At 55.2% G+C, this 21,075-nt stretch overlaps 4 protein-coding genes across 4 annotated transcripts; 3 read left to right on the plus strand and 1 right to left on the minus strand.

Annotated features, from left to right (window-relative positions):
• Window positions 1–2,866: 2,866 nt before the first annotated feature.
• JKF63_07002 (uncharacterized protein) lies at window positions 2,867–4,492 on the minus strand (the record flags this gene model as incomplete). The annotated part of the gene is made up of 1 exon (XM_067902946.1): window positions 2,867–4,492. One exon carries the CDS (start codon window positions 4,490–4,492, stop codon window positions 2,867–2,869), a length of 1,626 nt encoding a protein of 541 aa, XP_067758955.1.
• A 6,687-nt stretch (window positions 4,493–11,179) lies between these two features.
• JKF63_07003 (uncharacterized protein) lies at window positions 11,180–14,359 on the plus strand (the record flags this gene model as incomplete). The annotated part of the gene is made up of 1 exon (XM_067902947.1): window positions 11,180–14,359. The coding sequence occupies one exon, from the start codon at window positions 11,180–11,182 to the stop codon at window positions 14,357–14,359; it is 3,180 nt and encodes a 1,059-aa protein (XP_067758956.1).
• Window positions 14,360–15,391: 1,032 nt separating this feature from the next.
• Window positions 15,392–16,636, plus strand: JKF63_07004 (uncharacterized protein; the record flags this gene model as incomplete). Its single annotated transcript, XM_067902948.1, has 1 exon — window positions 15,392–16,636. The coding sequence occupies one exon, from the start codon at window positions 15,392–15,394 to the stop codon at window positions 16,634–16,636; it is 1,245 nt and encodes a 414-aa protein (XP_067758957.1).
• A 668-nt stretch (window positions 16,637–17,304) lies between these two features.
• JKF63_07005 (uncharacterized protein) lies at window positions 17,305–17,703 on the plus strand (the record flags this gene model as incomplete). The annotated part of the gene is made up of 1 exon (XM_067902949.1): window positions 17,305–17,703. One exon carries the CDS (start codon window positions 17,305–17,307, stop codon window positions 17,701–17,703), a length of 399 nt encoding a protein of 132 aa, XP_067758958.1.
• Window positions 17,704–21,075: the final 3,372 nt, after the last annotated feature.

A 21,075-nucleotide genomic window follows, 5' to 3' on the forward strand; every position in this document is an offset into this window, starting at 1 on the left:
AGGCAAAACGCCCCTCCTCCCCACCGCCTCGGTGATTCATCGCCTTCGCCTAGTCATGCTCCCTTGAGAATTCTCTCAACAAGTCTGACCCACTCCCTTCTCTCTGTCGCATCTTGCAGGCAACCCCCTGGTGACCTCAGATTCCCCAACCTCCACACATTCGCTACCTTCGTCTACGTTGTTTAGTTCTTGAGTCAAAAAAAAAAAGAAAAGGAGGGAACCAGTCGAGAAATTATGTCAGCCACTCCGGCTGGCTTGACGCTCCAGCAGCGACTGCAGCACCTACGACCTGTACGCACTTGCACCACCCGATGGACCAGGAAGTAAAAAGACAAAGCTCCATCATCGTGAGCGCGCGCGCGCCTGCAGCGAGCCATGGTTACAGAGCTCGAGACCTTTCTCAGCCTATTACCGTCCTGGGTAGCGCTGAGCGGATTCCTCAACACATGGATGCCCCTATCCCGCACGTGCCAGACGCTATCTTTCAGGACGCTCTGCTGAAGCTAGCGCGCCTTCTACACCACCCAGAGCCGTGGTCGGGAGGGGGGGGATGCGCAAGTGGCGTATAGCATCCGCACCACGGCTGCAACACTCCTCCCGCACCTCTTGAGGCACTTTGTCGCCCGCTCTGAGGCGGCGGCGGTGGAGGGACAGTGGCGTCAGTGGCAGGAGTTAGCCAACCTGAGCCTCCTGGACAGCGTGTGCATGTGGATAATGGAGCTGGAGGCGGCACGGACACACACAACAAAGCCTCTCCACAAGACTACTCCATCGAAATCAGCGCTGTCGCTGACCACAGTGCCAGCCCTCCTCTGTCAGTGGCTGAGTTTTGTCGCCGCCCTCGCGGAGCACCCGTGCGCCCGCTCCCTCGACATGGAGTCATGGGCGCGTTTGCTGTCGTCTGTTGTGTCCGTTATGGGAGAACCGCGCGACGCAACCAGGCAGCTGGAGCTTGTCTACACGGCGCTGCACGTTTTTGTTGGTGCGCGAGGCGCCGGTGTGGTTCCACCAGGTGTGTGGAGGAGAGTCCGACACGTAGCAACACAGCTGGGGAGCGTCGAGACCCAGCTGCACCCTATTCTTGCCGGGCACGCAGAGATGTCTGCACTCGTGTACTTGGTGAGGAACCCGTCTCCGGCTTCGAAATCAGGCACTGCCGAAGGTCGAGTGCTTCTTCTGTCGGCTGTCGCAAAAGATTTGCTGAGTGTGAGCGAGGAGAGCCAAAGCTCACCGCGGCAGTATGCCCGGTTTGTGCAAGGGATGCTCATGGGCCGCACACCTCTCATCCAGCACATTGTCACTCAACTGGTACGAGACTGCCAGGCTCAGATGGCGCTGCTGACGTTGCGTGGTCCCACGATCCGGTGTACAAACGCGCAAATTCTACAGGATGCCTTTCAGTGGGCTATTCGTGCCACCATCGATGAGGGACTACTGGATGTGTCGCACCGCTCTGATGTCTCCGCCACCTTGCCCTGGGATCTCTCTACGACGCAGCAGAAGCCGTCGTTGGGAGGCTTACCGTGAACCTTGCGGAGGGGCTCGCGTTGTTGCTGCACCTCTTGCTTTTCATTGTAATTCCGCAGGGCATTACAGACGAAATCGCATGGAACGCACGCTATCTGCCCTTTGGGGGGGGGGGATGCGCTAGACCGGAAGAGCGCGTTTCTGGGGCCGACAGCAGCAAAGGTGAGCGCGCCATTGCCCAAGTCCAAACGACCCTCACCAGCCCTTGCCGCATGTCAAAGGTGCACTAGGGAAACTCATTGAAGGTGATACCGATCTGTTTAGACACGCCTGTCGAAGTATAAACCCCTCTGAGTTTCCGCATGTGGCGCTTAGCGGGTACAAAACACCGTGGCTGGCCTCTCAGCACCCCTGCGACTGCGGCACGCCACACGCGTCCCCGATCGCGGCAAGAAATGAAGGAGCGACGGGAAACAAGCAGAAGGCCCCCGGCCCAATGTCCCCGCCGCGAAAGCGCGCTAACCCGAAAACCATCCATTTTTTCTTCCCCGCCCGCGGAAGAAAAACCGGGACCGCCAAAAAAGTGATGAGAGTGGGGTTTGAACCCACGCCCTCGAAAGGATTGGAACCTTAATCCAACGTCTTAGACCACTCGACCATCTCACCTTGTGTGACGGTATACGTCAACTCCAGGTCCACCAACCGTCTGCTGAGATCTGACAGACCCCTCGAGGTTGCCAGGGGCGTGTAGCTCAGTGGTAGAGCGTCCGTTTCGCATACGGAAGGCCTAGGGTTCGATCCCCTACTCGTCCACTTTTTCCTCCTCCACACCGTTTTCGCCGTGCGGGCTCTGCCATCGCGTGCCGCGGTAGTATAAACCGGGAAAGCCATTCTGCTCCCACCCAGGACCTCGGGGCTATTCTATTTTTCATGGGGGCCGGGGTCGCGTCAAAGCGCCCCGCCCCCACAGCGCCCTCCGGCGGCCGGCGAAGACACAAGCATACCCCCCACCAAAACCATGAGCTAAGCACCCCCGCTGCTTTCCCCCCCTCCATATCGAGAGCCACCAGGCAAAGCCTTTAGCACGGGGGGGGGGGGGGGAAACCCCCTCCCCAGGGACCGAAACAGCAAGACAGAGATCTCCACGCCCACCCGAGGCGCACCGCCTCTGAGCGCCTCCCACCCCCACCACCCTAGATGACAACATCGTTCCTAACTGCCTGGAAAAGATCACCACTGCTATTTCACACGACGCCCTCGACCTTGCGCGAAGCCCCGGCACAGCGTGCTGGTTACAGGTCGCACGTTCTACCGTATGGGTGTGCGTGTGTGTGGTCGCGTTGACGGCGACGACGACTGAAAAAGATGAGGCCCCAAAACACCCAGAACCCCGTGCATGCTAGACCGGGAGCACGATGCAATGGGGGTTGCTGGTGGCCAGTAGTGCGAGCTGGATGGAGTCGGGTACAAGGGATGTCGGCATGACGAGCACATCGGGCCTCAGTGCGCTGACCTGTTTCACAATCTGTGGGAGCGCTACTTCCGGCGCCAAATCAAGGCTGAGCAGCGGACTTTTCTTTGGGGCCTTGAGCACGCAGACCGCCACAGCAGGGGCTTCAGCCCGCAGCGCGTGTACTAGCGTCTTCGCACTTTCCCCAGCACCGACCCCAGCGGCACCATCCCCGAGCCCTTTTTGCCCCGTCACCTCCCCCGCCTCAGCGACAATGGGGGAAGCGCTGGCGCCGGCTGGCGTCGCCTCTGCATCTTCAGGGGGCCTGGGGTTGAATTTGAGGACGGGGAGGGCCTCCAAATACCGCTTGTACGACTCAAGATGGCTGGCACACGCCGAGCCAGCGTCGGGAGCAGCAGCGGCGTCGCCACCAGCGCCGTGCACCGGCTCAGCCGTGCCGCCGCTTGTTTGCAAGCTCGACGTTGCAATCACGGCAAATGTAATTTGGTCCACCTGCCCCGTAGGCTGATGGCGCACGCACCGCGTCTGAACGTACTGCACCGCCGCCGCCACCGCCGCCTGGACGCGCTTTGGCACCTGCAGCGCCGCCGCCTCCTCGCCAGCCCCCATCTTGGCCACCACGGCCGGCTCGCACTCCGTGTCTGTGGGCACGGGGACCACAATTGTAAAACGAAGCGGCGTGGCTGCAGCCGTCGCCGCGGCCGTCGCCAGCCCGGGGCGCCACTTAGCACCGTCCTTTTTCACGTAGTACAGCGGGTAGGCGCCACGCAGATCGAAGAGAACCCGCTTGGCCACCGCCCCAACCGTGCACACCTTCCCATCCTGCCGCTGCCCGACGCCGAGGAGGATGGCAGCGGCGTGGTGGTGTGCTGCGCGTGCGGCGGCGTACTTCGCTATCACCAAAGCCCTCTCCTCGTTTTCCGGGACGCACACAGCGGCTTCTTGCTTCTCTCGCGCCGTGCCGTTGTCCGCGCCGCCGTCGCCAGCGGGGGCGCCCACGGCCGTGCCGGCTTGCTTTTCCACCGGGCGCAGGCCAGCGTGGCGATGAGCCGAACTTGAAGTCCGCCTTTGCGTTTGTCCAGCCTTGCCGTGCGCGGCCGGCGGAGCCGCAGCACTCCCCGCTGGTGCGGCGGTGGCGTCGGCCACTGCGCTGCAGCCGGCGCCCTCGCTGGCACAGAGGGCCGAGGCGCACGCCGTCTCCACCACGTAGTGCAGCTTGTTTTTCAAGTACTTGTTTGTGTGGATGTGCCGCAGCGTTGTGGTGAGCACGTCGGCACAACACATGGTCCTACTGACGTGTCCGCCGGCGCTGGCGGAGGGAGCCGCAGCTGCCTTGGTGTCGCCAGCCGATCGGCCAGGCGCATCCCTATCCACCGCGCTATTGTTGGCGTTTGCGGCGCCCGTCGATGATTCTTTGGCATTCCACACGTGGGCGAGTACGACCGAGGCCTCCTGCGGTGACGCCGGCGATGCGGAATTCACGTGGCTCGCACACGCCACCTCGATTGAGCGCAAACACCCCTCGGTGCCGTCGCACAGAACAAGCGCTGTCATGGCGGAAAAGATGGCGGGGGAAGTGGGGTGCGGGGAGCAGGGGCGCAGGGGCGCACCGTCTCGCGGGGGGGGGGGTCGATCAGCGGGGGCACACGATCAGACGCAGCTGCTGCGCACCGGTGGGTTTTATTTTATTCCACGACTGTGCTGCCGTCGTGAATACCAAAAAGGGTATAGATTCCTTTATGAAGACAACAGGGGATAATCGCCCTCACGCGCAGAAGTGTGCGTGTGTGTGCGCGTGTGCGTGTGTAAGGAGACGGGGGGGGCGCAATATATGTTTAGGGTGGCCAGGGAGGAAGGGAGGGATGGAGGGAGAAGGGGGTGGAAGGATCAGGGGGGGCGGCGCCGCAAGCGAACGCCGATGAATGGGGGGGGGGGGGGGAAAACTCAGCCAGACAGAGAAACAGCACCGGCCTCCAAAGCACAGGGCGCCCGTGCCGTTGGCGGGGTTGGGCCAGGGAGAAAAACGTGGGACCGTCACCTCCTCCTCCAGCCAGGGTTCTCAGGAGCAGCTCTTCCACATCCCCCCACCCCACATGGATTAAGGCCCGGTTCTCTATCACTCCGCTGGTTCGCCGAGAAAATACCCCACGGAGGCCGTCCCCGTTGCCGCCCACAACTGCAGCATGCCGCCCCCGGGACTGACAGGGCCTTAGCCCTGGGATGTAAAAGGTTCAGAACCAAGCACTGCGGCCGATGGTGCCAACGGCTGGTGAAGACACTTACGAAAAAAAAAGAGGTCAATTTTCGAAGCCCGCAAGCGTTGAGAGAAGATATTTACGAGACTACCCGGCACAGCGTGCTAGATGGAGGCGCCGTGCAGCAGAACTATGGCCATCGAAAATGAAGAATATGGCAGTTATGAGGTTTGCGGGTGGACAAAATAAGCCTGGCGCCATTACCTTGAATACGGATATTGGTGACAGTATTCGCGGCGGCTGTCTGCGCATGGGCACCGCTGATCATTACTTGTGGGTGCCTCGTTTGAACATTATCCAAAATAAAACCTCGACATTTTCCGGGGTGCCCGGGGCGAGGCCAAAAAGCTAGCCGGCCTCCGTGGACCAAGGCTGGCTGCCGCCCACCCCCTGGCCTTTCCCGGGCGCTTCTCGGCGGAAGGCTTGGGGCTGGTGCGCCCTGGTGGCCCTGGATGTGGCGAGCGGGGGCTTCTGGGGAATTTTTTGACGAGGGGTTTGCTTCCCGCGCCTAGCAAAGCACACAAGCTTGCGCGAACACGGGGAGAGCCGCAGAGGACACGACTGATCTCCGAAGTTTATCTTTGGGCGGTTTTCGGCAGTCTCAGCGTCGGATTCTTTCACGGCACATTTACTTTCACGCGGCCACCGAATTCCTTTATTTGCTCTGGCGAACCGCCTCGGGCATTGCTAGGCGGGCGGCCATGTATTTTAAAGGGTTCCGTGGTTTATGGTGCTTATGCGTTGTCAGCCTATGCTTTTTTTTTTGATGGGATAGTGCGCTGCCCCATGGGGTGCGTTCGTCGAAGGTTTTGGTCGCAGATGGCTTCTTCCAGCCCTTGTTGATCAGGCCGGTTTTTCCATGCTCTATTTTTTTCCCCGTCGCGATCGCTCGCCCAGCCGTGCTTTGTGTGGGGTGTACGCTGTGCTGGCAATTTCCGATTTCTGGGCCAGATTTGGAAAGACGCTATCGACAGAACGGGGGGAGACGATCTCTATGCGCACGCCTTCCGAGAAAAAAATGTGCGCGAGGGCCACCTTTGCGCCTTTCGAGGGCGACACCCGGGTTGTGCAGCGGGGTTGCGGCAACGGGGCTCGCGGAACCCAAATTTTAGCAAGGCGTTTTTTTTTTTCAATGACCGCCAAAAGAAAGGTAATGGCGATCAACTAAACCCTCGCAGTGCACCACGCAACTCTCCGGCTCGTCTTAAGGGGTTTCTGTGTAAGAAGGTGGTGGGGAATGCCCTTGGTAGCGCTTGGCGGGCTGAGTTCACCATGCATCACCACGCCGTCGTTTGGAACGTCCCCGATAAGGGCGTTTTGCCCACCCGTCCGGTAAAAGTTGCCACGCCTCGTGTTTGGTATTTCTGAACCCTGAACGTGCGTCTCCCAGAAAAGCAGGCAGGCTCACAACCAGGACGCCCCTTGGTGGGAGGCATGTTACTCCCTACAAAGTGTCATAACCGCACTCAAAAGAAGCCGGTAATATCAATCACGATGGCCAAGTTGTGAGAAGATTGATGGAAAGGCCTCTCCATTACCCATGGCCGAACACGCTCGCTTTTCAGTCTTCAGCGGGGGTGGCGAAGTTGCCCTTGACGCTTCGCGGCGCAGTGCTGCTCAATATTCCAGAAAGCGCTTTGATTACAACACATAAGTTCACTCTCTTCGGCGGCGGCCGCCCCAAGGCTCACCAATCGCGCAAACGTTGCCGCGCTAATGGCCGACAAAAGCACTTCAAATATTAGCGGCACGCGCAGCAGGGGGGCATTGCCGGTGCGGATGTCCAGGCCGCATTTCCTGATTCTGAACCCCGCGGGCCTGGGCTAAACATGCCAATGGGCCTGGTGGGGTCAGAAGAAAAGCCATTAAACGGAACCGGGTTTGTCTTCCAGTTTCAAATTTACTGAAACCACCCCCGATTCAGCAAAGATCCAGGGCCGGTGCTTCGCACAGGGCGGCGGCGGCGGAGGGTTAATGTGGGGGTGTGGCCTTTGGTGGTGCTCCTGGGGATTCCCTCCGCGTATTGCTAGCTTGGGCTGCGCCCGGCTCGCTTCACACGGGGCCCCGCCGGTTCGTGGTGCTTGCCAGGGGGGGGGGGAAGGGGGCGCGGGAACCGCCGCTTTTATGCCCTCGGGGGGTGGGTGAATTGGGATAGGGTTTCCTCCTGGAAAGCTGGAAGGGGAGGTGGCCTGATACCGCGCAGGCCTGGCGGTTGGACGCCTTTTAGGGCAATCCACCTCGCCACGGCGTGGTCCGGGAACGCGACCTTTCCTCACTGGGGGGCTCCGGGGGCCCACGCCGCTTTTAGCGCACCGCGTGGTTGCCGGCGCCTTGGCCCGAGAGGGTCAAAGACCAACGATCCTTTTTCTGTTTTTTGGCCAGGGTTGTTTCACAGTCCGCTGGCGTCGTGTAAAAGCCATGGTTCGGTAAACTGTGGCGCGTCAAAATGGACCGGGGGCGGGGGGGGGGGGAGGCCCTGGTGGCCCCGGGCTCCGCGAGAAGAGCGCCTGCCGCCTCGTCCTCTGGATCGCTTTGCGACAAATTCACCGGCCTGTCGTCAAGTGATGCCGTGTTTGTTCCTGATCTGTGCGGAATTGGGCGAGGGTGATGTTTAATTGTCGTGAGCCTGGGAGTGGAAGAGTGTTTTCTTCGGGCTTTCGTGTCTTGCAGAACGGGTGTTGTCTCCCCATATTTGTGTGCGATGTTGGGCGCTTGTTTGTGTGCGCATCGGCTTCTTAGATTCCGCCTGCGGTTAGCAGCCCTACCCTTCCGGCGCCCACCTGGGGAAGCGGCTCGGGTAGCCCCTCCCACCTGTGGGGGTATTGGTGATTGCATGCCTCTGGTAAAGGGTGCGTTGGTTCATTCTTCATAGCTGATAAGGCTATCGTTTTTACCGTGGGGGGTGTTGGATTGGGGAGGGCGGGGGCGCCCGGGAGCTGTATAACGGGGGGCCAGCGTCAAACTAGCACTCGCAAAACATTGTGATTTTCCCCAATAGAGACGGGCCGGGGCTGATGGAACATTTGCGATGCGCTTGTATGTCCGGGGGCAAAATGCCTTTTGCAGCGTCGGTTTCCACTGCCGTCGCCACAAAGCCCTGGCCAGCGGGCTTTGATTTTTGCGCAAAGTCATAACGAACGCCGCGTGTGTATTGAGCGCGCGCGGGTGATCTCATGCTTTTCGTGCCAGTGTTTTTTTCAGCGGGTGATTCAGCAGCGCTCTGCGTGGATCGGCTCAATCTTGTGGGGCGGAGGCTTTTATCAGCGGGACGGATGTCTTTTGGTGGAGGATCTAAGCGCATCCAGCGCGCGTTTTGGTTCGGCTTAAATGGTTGGGCCCAATTTGCCTTTTTTGGTTTGTGGCGAAAAATTCTCGGGTGCACAAATTCGGTTTCCACCACTTGAATCGGGGATTGTCGGAGTTAGCAAACGGCTAGCTGTTTGGCGGGGGTCGCTGTTTTTTGCCTGTCGCTTTTCTGTCGCTAGGGTGCTGGGGGTCCGGGGGGTTTTTGGGGAGTGGGGGGCCAAACGCCCCACGGCGGCGGTCGCCCAGGAGAGGGGCATTCGGCATAGTGAAAAAATGCGGCACCGGTTCCCAATGGGTCAGGCCAATTCGCGCGCCCCAGCACAGTTCAGCCAATACTATTCCCTTTGCGCACGGCAAAGTCCAGGCGCAAGATGCCGGGGTTTTTTCCAAGGCCGGCGCCCCCCCCCCCCCGCCCCCACAGCCCTAGGTTTAGTATGGTGGATTTCCTCCCTTTCGGGGCCGTTTTGTAGTTTATAACGTCATCTTGCCCCCGCGGCCGGGGATTAAAAGCCCGCCAGCGCCTCTACAGCCTTTGCCAACCCCCGAGGGCGGGAGGGGAAAAGGTTCTGTGCGAAAGGACCGTTTTTAGGGAGGATGCCGGGGGGGGGCATGCTCAACGGCTAGGACGTTTTCGCCTCGGGAAAACTATCCCCTGGAAACCCCCTCGAGGCAAAAAAGGTATGCGCCGCCCGGGAATCGAACCCGGGTCAATACCTTGGGAGGGTACCATCATGCCACTAGACCAGCGGCGCCGTGTGTAGCACAAGTTTCTTTACTAGGCCCATATAACTAGAGAGTCGAGTGAAAAAGTGGACGAGTAGGGGATCGAACCCTAGGCCTTCCGTATGCGAAACGGACGCTCTACCACTGAGCTACACGCCCCGTGCTGACCGCAAAGGGAAGACACTGGATAAACGACTGGTGGCGCGCTGAGGGGCGATTCTCGGGGTAGTTGGCCGCCGCGGGAGGCCGATCAACCTTCCACATGAAAGGCGCTGGTCTTAGACTCGCATCTCATAGTTTATCCTCCTCCGCGGCCCGATAAAAAGGAAGCATTTCTATCCGGCCCGCAGTAAACGGAGTACCACCATGCCTTGAACACACCATATCCACTCCGATCGGTGGGGTTGGGGCGCTGGCGGGCTTTTTTGGTTCTGTGATGGGTCGGGGGGCCTGGGTGTGATGCGGCCCTTTTTTTTCCCCGCCACGCCGCCGGGACCCCCCCGGCGCCCGCGCGCCTTCCCGGGGGCGGCCTTGAGGGGCGTGTTTGGCCCTCTGTGGTGGCGAGGGGGGGGTTGGCGGGTTGTATTGTCAGTTTTGTTTCTTTGTTGAGCTACAGAGTGAGAGATGTTCATCGTGATTGGGTGGTGGTGGTGGGGGCGCCGTATCCGATGGTTCGCAGGTTCATCGAGTTGAAAAGGAGAGCTGAGGTTCTTTTGTTGATGTTGTTCGTCAGGTTCTGTGGGTCGGTCGAAAGCCGGTGGCGTGTACAGTGTTCCCCCCGAAGGGGGGGGGGAGGAGGGACGTCGGAGCACTGTTTCTTTCTCGCTATCCACGCTCTCGCCCTCCCCTCGATCTCAGAGAAGAGCAGCGGCGGTGAAAGTGCAGTGGCGTCAATTCGTGTGCTATTTCCCCGAGTCGTTCATCAGGGTTGCAAAGGCCGAAGTAGGCCAATATTCCTGACTTCCAGCTCTCTTCCCTCTAAATGCAGAAGTGCAAATAGGTTTCTCGGTCTCGATGAGAATGAGATGCAGAGATTTGTTGCTCCGTTCTGGACCTGTTAGGCTCCTTTTTTTTTTCTGTGCACAGCGCTGGGGTATTCACCGTAACCCAGGGGGATCATGCGTGTTTGCTTTATCCATTTACAAATGGAAGTGAAAAAAGAATAATTCCTTTGTGTTGGGGTGTCATGGCCTCTGTGCTCTCTCCAGAGAGCTGAGTGGTCTCACTATCCACGAAAGCTTGTTGTGGTGTTTGATTTACACCGTAGCAAGTGAGGAGCGGGTCGATGCGGGGGAACATGTGCGGTTTGCCAGCTTTATGAGGAATCCGATGTGCCTAGACAGGCGAACAAAAACATGAGAATTCCTCGCGGTGTGTCCAAAGCCATACGCCTTGAGAAGTGTTTAAATGACATGCATGATAATTGTGTAGCTTTGTTCCTGGTCGCCTCATGGAAAAAAAGGGGGAGCGCATTTTCTGCGATTGTGGAGGAGTGGAAACAGCTTCTGCTGGGTTGCACTAATCTTGTTTTCGTGGTGTGGGCTTGAATGCATGGCCGGGATAAAGCAACCGATGTGAAATGGGAAACTTTATTTAAACCTTCATTTTAAATTTCCCCATTCAGAATATACCAGAAAGAATCTTGCATTTTCGGAATCACTTTCGTTGGGCACGCAGTTTTGTCGTGAGGCTTCTCATGATTTATCGTCCGCACTGCGTCCTTGGTCCTGCATCAGTCGCTGGGTTTTTGAGGCTGTAATCCACTCTCATGTTTTACAAAACAGAGGAATGCTGCAGCTTTACACCTGATGCTTTGGCGTTTTCCCTCCGAAATGGAATGCCATATAATTCTCATCTTGAAATACCTTCTCTTCCTCCTTTTCGAACTATGTGTTGTCATTTGATCAGAGTGTACTCGACAGTACTGCTTTTCTTTTTTGCGTGAAAAAAAACCAACATGTTAAACGCCAATGCAAAAGCCTTTGTTCCGCCGGGAGTGTTTGACGGGGCACCACCGAGCTTCCACCCAGCCGGGTGGTACCGGTACCGACTGAGTGTTCCGGTGGAAAGGAAAATGAGTGTCTTCCATGAGGAGCGCTACTTGAACAGCATTTCATCACTTTTGTCGCTCAAGTACCTATATGCTGAGCGCGGCGGTTTGGATGATGACTCGCTACACTACTTTCTCAACGGGCAGTTTATGATGTCCAACAATATTCCGTCTAGTGGCAACGAAGAGCATATTACGTCGGGATTTTTGCTTTCACGGTCGATTTTGACGCTGTACACGGATCTCACCACAATTGCACATTTGAACGACTCTCGGGGTCTTCTTGTGCACTTAAATTTGCCGACGGAATTCAATGGTGATGTGGCATTATTTTTGGCAAATGCCTGGGAGGCGTTTTTTACTGTCGTTTCGGAAAACCCTAGCGTTTGTGCGATCGGCTACAGTCGGTCAGTGGTCGGCATGCGCGGAGATCAGTCGAAGGGCACGTACAGACACTATTTTTTCGCAGCTTGCACATCGCCTGAATTACTAGAGTCACCCATCGCAAACATCATGTCTGAGTCTCCTGTCTCCATTGCACGCATTGTTTGCATGAGATCGATCGTGCCGTATCTCTGCAGCCCTCATTTACAGCTGGGGATCGTGATCACTGTAGGGGAAGAAGCAAAGTGTAGTGCAATTAAGGATCGGCGCGCCGATTATTCACTGGAAATGAAGTATCGAGCAGACGATTTTTTGGAGGCGTGGAGGTCACTGCGCGACATTGAGTCTCAGCTCTTGGAAACACTGAACGGAAATGTGAAGTGGGACAGAATTCACATTTTGCATTTGCACGTTGATCCCATACCAAGTGATAATCCAGTGACGGTACCGATTTGGGACATAATTCGGTTTATTGGACTTTTGTGCGACGATTGTAGTGCCTGCGTCATTGGAGTTTCATTTTCTACGACTCTCGATGCGTCGACTAAAGAGCTGGTGAATCGCAACAAAAGCGCACCGTTTTATGTCTGCAGCAGTCTTGACGCAATGCTGGAGGCGGATTCGTCGCTTGACACCGACAACACCTATTACGGGGGGGCTCCTTCGCATTTGAAAACAGTTTTGCCGAGCTCATCCTGGGCATCAGCCGCTAGTGCAATGGAATTATGGCAACGTTTCCAAAAACAGTTGTCTCCAGTAGAGCTGTTGACGCGCATGTCATTTGCGGATGCAGCAGACAGTTTTGCGCGAGGAACGTACACGGTTCATCGAAAAGCTGTTGGCGCGCTCGTTGTTGTTGGAACAGACGCAAAAGGCAATATTTTTGGTTACGACGTTGCTCATCACAGTGTCTTTGGTCTTCCCCTCTGCTTTGGTGGAGCCGTAGATCTCGTGAGCGGCTGTGTCTTCAAGGGTACTCTCTCTTCCTCATACAGGAGCAGCCTCGATTATCGCATCATCATAGACGACGTCTTGCTTTTCAAAGGCAAAGAGACCAAAGGGATCCCATTTGCTGAGCGTATGCGCATGCTGAACGCAATTGGAATTGAGGACGAAAGTACGTGGCCGCACGCCCACCCCGCACATATTGTTGTTCTTAAAGCAGAATGCCTTCCTTTAGAGTCTTCGAAGAAACTCATCGATACACCGGTCTTCGATCACAGCAATATGGGCCTTGTCTTCACCCCATCAATGCAGCCTGATGACAATTCAGTATTGCCTACATTCGTCTGGCTCCCTCCAACATCCATTACTGTTCGTTTTGCTGTCGAAAGTGTCGGCGTTGTGAACGAAATGAACGAGGGTTTTTGTCGAGCTTATCTTGGAGTCTCCTCCAATAGCGTCCAAAACAAAATAATCATTCCTTACGAAGACGAATTCGCCGATTATCAGAAAGACGCGTACCCCACACTGGCTGCAGGGTCGATTGTAGAGTGTCTGCTTCGCCGTGCTGACGATGGTGCTCACTGGTGGGATGTTTTGCAGGACTTTGATGCGGCCGAGAACTGCGAGGCCGATTCATTTGCTCGCGTCGACGAGCTTGTTCATAGCCCTGGAGTGACACAGGAAGAGATGCTTTGGCTTTTGAAGGCACCTTCTTATCAGTGCGAGAGGTGTCTCAAGGTAAACGATCTGGGCAGGTTGAATAGGAGGCATAACGCGTATTGGTGCAAGAACTGCTGGATCGAAACAGGTCACGGTGACTGTATGTACTGTGGACGTACTTTTGCGCTAGGCATGCTGGACGGCACCAGCAACCTTTTCTACTGCGAAGAGTGCTGGACCGCGTTTTCGACTTTCAACACGGACGCCGAAATCGGCTACCACGTGCCACCGCCACCGAATGCAACTTTTACACAGCAGGTGACAACTCGATGTGTGTCTCTTTTGATCGATTTGATGAATCCAAAAACACCGTCGAACGATGTTTTGGATTTGTGCTGCGGAGGGTCTGTTGTGCGAAAATGGATGCGCAACAAGACCTCGCGCTACGTGGGCATCGATCTAAAGCGAAGTGTGGTCGATGCAACGACAAGTGTCGTTTCGAACTCCAAGGAAATGCCACCCGATGCACACTACGACATTATCTGCGGAGATGTGTTTTCTGACGACTTTTGGGTGAGTACCATTGTGAAAATCCACCCCCGGCAGTTTCATGTAATCAACTGTTTCTCTGGGCTCCACAACGCGTTCAGCAGCGAGGAAAAGGCGCGTCGTTTTTTGGGAAGCGTCGCAAACGCGCTGGTTCCTGGCGGCACCTTCCTCGGCATGTTTATCGACGCTAGTGTCCTTTTTGCAAAAGGCAAAAAGTATACAAACAGCATCATGAAGGCAGGATGGTCTCCCGACTCGGTTCCGCGCATTGGCCACACTTTTCAATTCACCACCAACAACGGGCCAATGCGTGATGTGAACGTCATTCCCATTGATTTCTTGATCGCTGTGGCCTCAGAGTATGGACTACACGCGGTGTCCGAGGCTTACTTGACGTTTCGTGAACTGATCGAAAAGGATGCCAGCTGGACCAAAGTTCCTTCCGCAGATGAGAAGGAGTACCTGTGCGTGCTGCGAACATTTGCATTCAAGAAGGATAGCAACGAGTTGGCGCCGCTCTCGCCTCTGCGTAAATCAGGTGCTGATTGAGTTTTTTTTTTTGCACGATCCGCGCAGGAGGGGGTCCTTTGCCTTGGCCTTCTCATCTTTTTTTTTGGTCATTCAGCTCTGAGGATCAAAGCGCGGCGGCAGGGATCATGTCCCGCAAGGTGAGTTGCTCTACCCTTTCTTTTTTTTTTACTTCAGGACACCTACTGCTTATCCCTGTGTCTTACGGTAGTTTTTTTTCTTAATTTCCCGCAGCTCTCCAGGTTTCTCTCCTCCCCCCTGTCTACGTGAAAGGTTGTCGTCTCTCTTCCTTTTTTGTTTTAGTCACCGTAGTCTCTGAGGTGCGCTCTGATTGATAACTGTTTATTTAAGCTTGAGTGAAGACTCGAAAAGGACTACTTCGAGTTGCATCAAAAAGAGGAATAGGCGTGCGGGGATTCTGATTGTTGTCTCTGCATGCTCTCATCTCTGAAACAAAAAACACCACACTGTGCGCGTTGTTCAGTTTTCTCCGCCACGTTGTACCGGTGCGTCCTCACGTTTTCACACCACCATCACTTTTTTTTTTCAGTTTACTAAGCTCACGATATTAAGTAACTCTATGAGGCGAAAGAAGTCATACCAAGGTAACGGGTGCAAATACGGGCGTCACTGCTGCGCGTTGCGGAAATTGAGGTGTGTGCCTGTGTGGATGGTGTAATCCCCGTCAAACAACCCTCAGTAAAAAACTCTTCCCGCACTTCTCGTGAGGTTGCGGGTTTGTACTCGCCCATTGTGTATTCGCTGCGGTAGCGCGAAAAAAAAGGGGGTTGGAATGAGGAATGCTTTGCAGATGCTTCTCTACCTGCGTAATTAGAATGATTCTCAGTTCCTCGCTTCCTTTTTTTTGCTGTTTCCGCATATCATTAGGCTTTTGAGTGGGAGTCAACACTCTGTTGTCTTGTGTATCTACCCCCCCTCCCTCCCCCACGTGTCGCCGAAGCGCTTTCGCTGGGGGGTCACGCTCCAGCTCTATCAATTGACTTGCTCACTGCGTATGTTGTAGCCCTTTCACACCTCCAGCAGCCCGTCACCATGCCGCCGAAAGGCCACTCCAAGAATTCGGCGAAGGCTCAAAGAGCAAAAGCCAGAAAAGAGAGGCAGCTGTTGGAGGCGCAGATTAAGGCCTGTCAAGAAAAGTGCGTTGAGGCGCGAGGATATCTAGAACCGACGGGCCGTAACGCAGAGCCAAACTTTACCAAGGCTAAAGCGGCGTTGGATGCTGCCATTGAGTCATACAACGAAAACTCGTTCGCGTTCTATCTGCTCGGTCAGTGGCATCGAATGCAGGGAATGTACGAGGAGGCGATTGAAAGTTACACTCAAGCGTTAGACTTGGATCCGACAAATCCGCAGACTCTCGAATGGCGCGCTCACTGCTACCAAGCCCTGCACGATTACAGCCATGCCATCGAGGACAATACTAGTATCATCTCGCTGGATCCGGAGAACGATCATGCGTACAATATGCGCGGCCTGTGTGTGCTTCAAACCAATGTACCAGGGTTGCACTTGCGCTCCATTGATTTCCAGTCTTGCGTGCATGATTTTAGTACCGCGGTCCACCTTAACGAGGCCAACTACTACGCAATGGCAAATTTGGGCAAAGTGTACGAGGTCCAAGGTGACTTGGATAAAGCCATTGAGTGCTATGGAAGAGTACTCGACAATAGTGAAAATTATACTTATGCTCGGTTTCGCCGCGGATGTACAGCGTTGGGTCTGGCGGAAAGGCTACTTTTGCGGCAGGGGGAGGAGGAGGAGGAGGAGGAGGAGAAAGGGAAGGGTTCTGGCGGCAGCGCGCCGGAGGTAGCTCCCGGCACGGTGAAGGTGTCACAGAGCAGCTCAACCCAACAGATTGCAGGGGCGGCGTCCTCGATGAACAACCGAGTCCTTAAGGGCCCAGAGGCCCTCAAAGAAGTCAAGGCCGAGGTGCTCCAGCAAATGGAGAAGCAGAAGGAGGCTCAAACAATAGAGAAATTATTGAAACTGGCTGATAGTGATTTCACTAAATTGTTAGACTGCACCACAGAGGAAAAAAAGTTTACAGCGGATGTAACTGTGGTGCTGAACATTGGCATTTGCGCACTGCTGACCAAGAACACCAGCAGAGCAGAGGAATACCTAAAGCTTGTTCAGGAAATCGTTGCGAAAAGACCCGCTCTCGTCGAGGCCGGGGAGGCGCCGCCGATCGAAAACGCCGACATCCTCAACAGCGTTCTGGACATCCGGTTAAAGGAGCTTCAGCGGCAGAAGGACATGGTAAGATCTGCGGCATAATGCCGCGTCCGCGCCCCCTTTTTTGACAAATATGTACAGATGTAGCACGAAACTTTTTTTGGTAATTTGCTCTACAACGCTGAGCTTTTCCCCCTTCCCCCCTCCCCGAAGTTCAGCGCCAAGTGTGTGGAGTGCATCCCATGGTTTTCGTCTTGAGGCCTAGAGCTCCCGGTGATGCAATGATACTTTCCCACAAACGAAGCGCAGAGGACCTTGGTAAGACGGGCTATCAGTGTTACACCCGAGGGGGCAAGGCAACGTACGCGGCAGCAAAAAAACGCACACCCCTGGAAGTGGCCCATGAGAAGCCGACCGTACTCGAGCTCATCTTTTAGTCCACAGTAGTCACATTTCCAAACAGACAGGGAAGCGTACGCTTGCCGGTCCCCATGTCATGCTGGGCAATAAAGCACGGCGGCACGCTCTCTGCTTCCATGCGCACTTTTCTTGTGAGATATATACCATGAAGTTATCCCTCTCTCCTTGTCTCTATGTATACATGTATTTTCTGTGTACGCTTCACTACTTCGAGTAGATGTGTATAGTATAGAGAGAGGGAGAGAACCACCCCGCGCCCTCGGTACACAAGGCACCGTAAATAGTCGTTAGTGTGGTGGTGTTGTCTGTACTCCAGTAGCTGCTTTTATTCTAGTAGATTTACCCCAAATATGCTTCGCTCAACGTTGACGGGGCGAAGCGGCTTCAGCGTGAAGGAGCTCTATCCGCATGGAGTGCCGAGACGTACATTTCCGTATCGCGAGCATCAGAAGCAAATTAGTTTGGCACCCACTGCAGGCGGGTTTTACGTAACGAAGCACGCCCTCGGATGGCCCTTTCAAATCCCGTTTGAGTGGCTTTTCTACCGCTCGCCGGTGGTCTTTTTTGTGTTCTGCGTCTCGTATGACATGCTCTTCGGCCTTCCACACCCGTTTATGAAGGAGGTGCCGCCGGGAACCCCGCATCACTTCTTTTTCGGGAACGCAGGTGGCACGCCGCATCACTTGTGGCAGTACCAAGATGGCTGGACGGTGCCGAACATGTCTGGCGGGCGTCGCTGGTGTGATTAGTGCGCTCTCCGAGCTAACATATCTCAAGGGGGGGGGGAGGAGGTAGTTGTGTTCCGCGTGACTGGACACTCACGAGGGATACGAAAAAGGACCCAAGCACTACGACCGTGTTGTTTTCCCCCTAAAGATTTTTCACTTCCTTGCTTCAAAACAACGGAGAGGAGAGGACCAGAAATTTGCTTTTGAAGCGAAAAAGTTTCTTCTAGAACTGCTTAGCAGATTTGTAGTGGATGCAATCTGGCTTTGTTATCCTAGCTTTGGGTGCCCACATCTTCTTTTTCTTCCACCGCTCTTTTCTTCCGGTAGCGATGCGGTCTTTTCGCGACAAGTGCCGTGAACAAGAACGACAAACATCAAAAAAAAATGTGCACACACACACAAAAAAAAAACAATACACTCAGCAGGGGAGGTAAATGAACGGTATATTTAGTCGACGAATTATCCCCCCTTTTCTTTCTGCCCCTCCCTGGCAGTGTGTTTGGAGGCTCCCCTCGGTGCGGAATGCTGAAATCGCCTAGTTTTTTCCTGCCAAACGTGCACGCTTTTTTTTTCCGTGACCGAGGGAGTGAGCGGGAGTGCGTATAATGTGGATCAGCAGCAGTGAACACGTCTGTGTATATGTGTGGGGATGTGTCACAACTTTCTATCTTTCTTCACAACCTTCCCTTCCCCCCCTTTCTATTGGTTTTGTGTTGTTGGTGCCGTCGAAGCTTCGTCCTCTTTGTTTCTACACGTTTGTCCATGTGTCGCAGATGATTGAGTGTCAGATTAGTTTTTTGTCCGCCTTTCTCATTTGGACCGATGCAAGCACACACTGACGAGATATCGCTGGAGCTCACGTATGGGCTCTCTTTTTTTTCTCTCACTGTACTTGCAAAGCTAAGCGAATAGATATACATATATATACATATTTGGGATCTCGTGATTTCTCACTCTGTGAGTCTCATCCGCCCCCCTTTTTTTTCTCCTCCCCCATTTCCTCTGCTCTATCCACACGCACCTGCACACTGAGCCTTGTCTTCCTCTTCTGGACACTCTATGTTTTGTCTCGCATTGCTCGCGTATGTGTTCATATATTTAGTGCAACATCTCTCGACACCCCGTGCGTCATCTTCATAGTCGTCTCCTTCTCTTCCCTTCGCTGTTTTTTTTTTCAACCCCTTGACGTATTCTTTTCCACGTGTTGTACTAGCAGCCTCTACTAAGTTCCATCGGTGCTGCTTTTCCCTCTGTTTTTTTTTTTCTGTGGGATTGGGTTCTGTTGCATCTTCTGCGCTCGTTTCCCCCTTTTCTCCCTCCCCTTCCTCTGTCCTGAGTATTTCACACTGCTGCCCTTTTTTTTTGGTTTCCCTGAGATGTTTTTTGTTTTTCCTTAAAAGGTGCTCGTCGTCGCCTATGGCGAATGCTTCTCCCCCCCTTCCATATTCCCCTGTTCTCGCCAGCGAGGCTTTCTGTTCCTTTTCTGTCGGGAGGAGAGGGGGGGGTTGTGGTGTTTTTTTTTTTTGGGAAGGCGGGAAAATCCCCCTTTCATTGGCGTGCGTTTTACGGAGAACCCTCACGGCTCCGCAATACCTGCACCAGCACATTACAGGCATACAATGACGATCGCTGTTCTCGGTGTTTTGTCACGGGGTTTCGTCCACGCCACCAAAGTTGCCCCTGCGTCACTGAGGGTGAAGTTGTGCGGGTCGGCCGGAGATGAGATTACCCCCGACTTCGGTTAGGCGACCAGTCGCGCAAGCCCATTTTGGCCCAGGCCCCCTTCCCTCCTCCTCCCTCCTGGTTCTCTCCTGAAGGGGGACCAGACATCCACCACCGCGTGAGGGAAAGGGGGGGGGGAAGGGAAGACACTTGCCGCGCCAATCGCGACGGAGGCGCATTGGAAGAGAGGCTTCACTGTTCAGGTTTCCGACTGAGTGAGTTTGCCACTTTTGAAGGCCGAGTTGATCTACCAGGTCTACAGTATCAAGCGCGTGGCGCTGACGCACACCGCAGCGAAGTTCATGAGAGCTGGTCGTCATCCGTCAAACCCCATTGGTGGCCCCCCTTTATACACGCTACACAAAAGAGCGCGGTTCGTGTAGACACTGCAACACTCTGTTCCCTTCAAGTACACCTGCTGAGTACCGTGCCTCATCGGTAGCATGCGCTTGACAGCATTCCTAAAATGCCTGAGACATGGGGGCTGGCTCAACCATACCGAGCAGAACACCATACGGGGGGGGGGTGGATTCCCCCCACTCCTCTGCCCCCCAAATACGCGCATCTCTTCAATCCATTGCCAGCTCAGCTGGGCGCTCCCGCTTCCGCCTTCGATTGTTTGGGCGTGTTGACGACAGGCGCATCTTGAGCCGTGATCTCTCGGCGGCGCATACGCACTGGAAAGAGTGGACTAGAGACCCCCCCGGTTTTTTGCTATACGCTGGGCAGACAATGCTGCGGCCGCAGTATCGTGGAACGCGCCAGCAACGTCTCTCTCTCTCGCGCGATCCTTTGCTTCGTCTTCAGCGTTGATGCGATCAGACACAGACGAGTTACCCCGTTTCGCTTCATTTCTCACCCACACACCATAAACGCCCCTCTTTCCTGGAAAGGACTGCCAACGACCCGCGTCCCTTCCCTAATACTCCGTGATTCTTTGCTGCGAAGGTGCGGGCGGAGGGGGTCAGAGCGTGGGATTAGGATTGTTTCTCGAGGCGCATTCATTTGCTTTGTTGTTGCCACTAGAGCGTTCGCCTTTCTGATTTGCCCGGCTGAGTTTGGCCGATGCACGCTTCATGAATAGGTTTCCCTTTGAGCCCCTAAAAAGCACGCACGCACTAGCGTTTCTCATCTGCGAAATCTCCCCTTTCCGACTTTCGCGAAAAGAGACGTGTGGAACTGGCAGCGGCGACTACGGCTTGGTTCGACAAAGCGCAGCAGAGTGGCTAGTGCGAAGTGGCATGCGCTTCTCTTGCCGAGCTTTATCAGCGCGCGCGCGCGCGACCCACCAAGATCGGTCAGAACACGACACTGTGACAAGGCGCCAAGACTCGTCTGCTTTCACAGGTGCATGTTTTAACCACAGATCACAGACCACAGCCCAGGGCCCAAATGCACGCATGCGCCGGGTGCCAACCCTTTCTGGGTGAACGGTTGCCGGTGAACAACCTGGGGACACCTCTCTCCCAGCTCTGGTTTAGTGCACGCGTCCTCGCGACTTCCCTTCACCGGCATTGGTGGTTCTCCAGGTCAGTTTTTTTTTTCCGCTATTCCGCTTGCATCGGTGTTGGGGTTGCATTGTGCGGTGAGGCGTCCCACTCTCGCTATGCGAAATGGGTTCACTACGGATATGGCAGAGGCTCTCCGCGACAAAACCTCGATGAGAGGAGG

This window comes from Porcisia hertigi, chromosome 11 (genome assembly GCF_017918235.1).
Source record: "Porcisia hertigi strain C119 chromosome 11, whole genome shotgun sequence".
NCBI lineage: Eukaryota > Euglenozoa > Kinetoplastea > Trypanosomatida > Trypanosomatidae > Porcisia > Porcisia hertigi.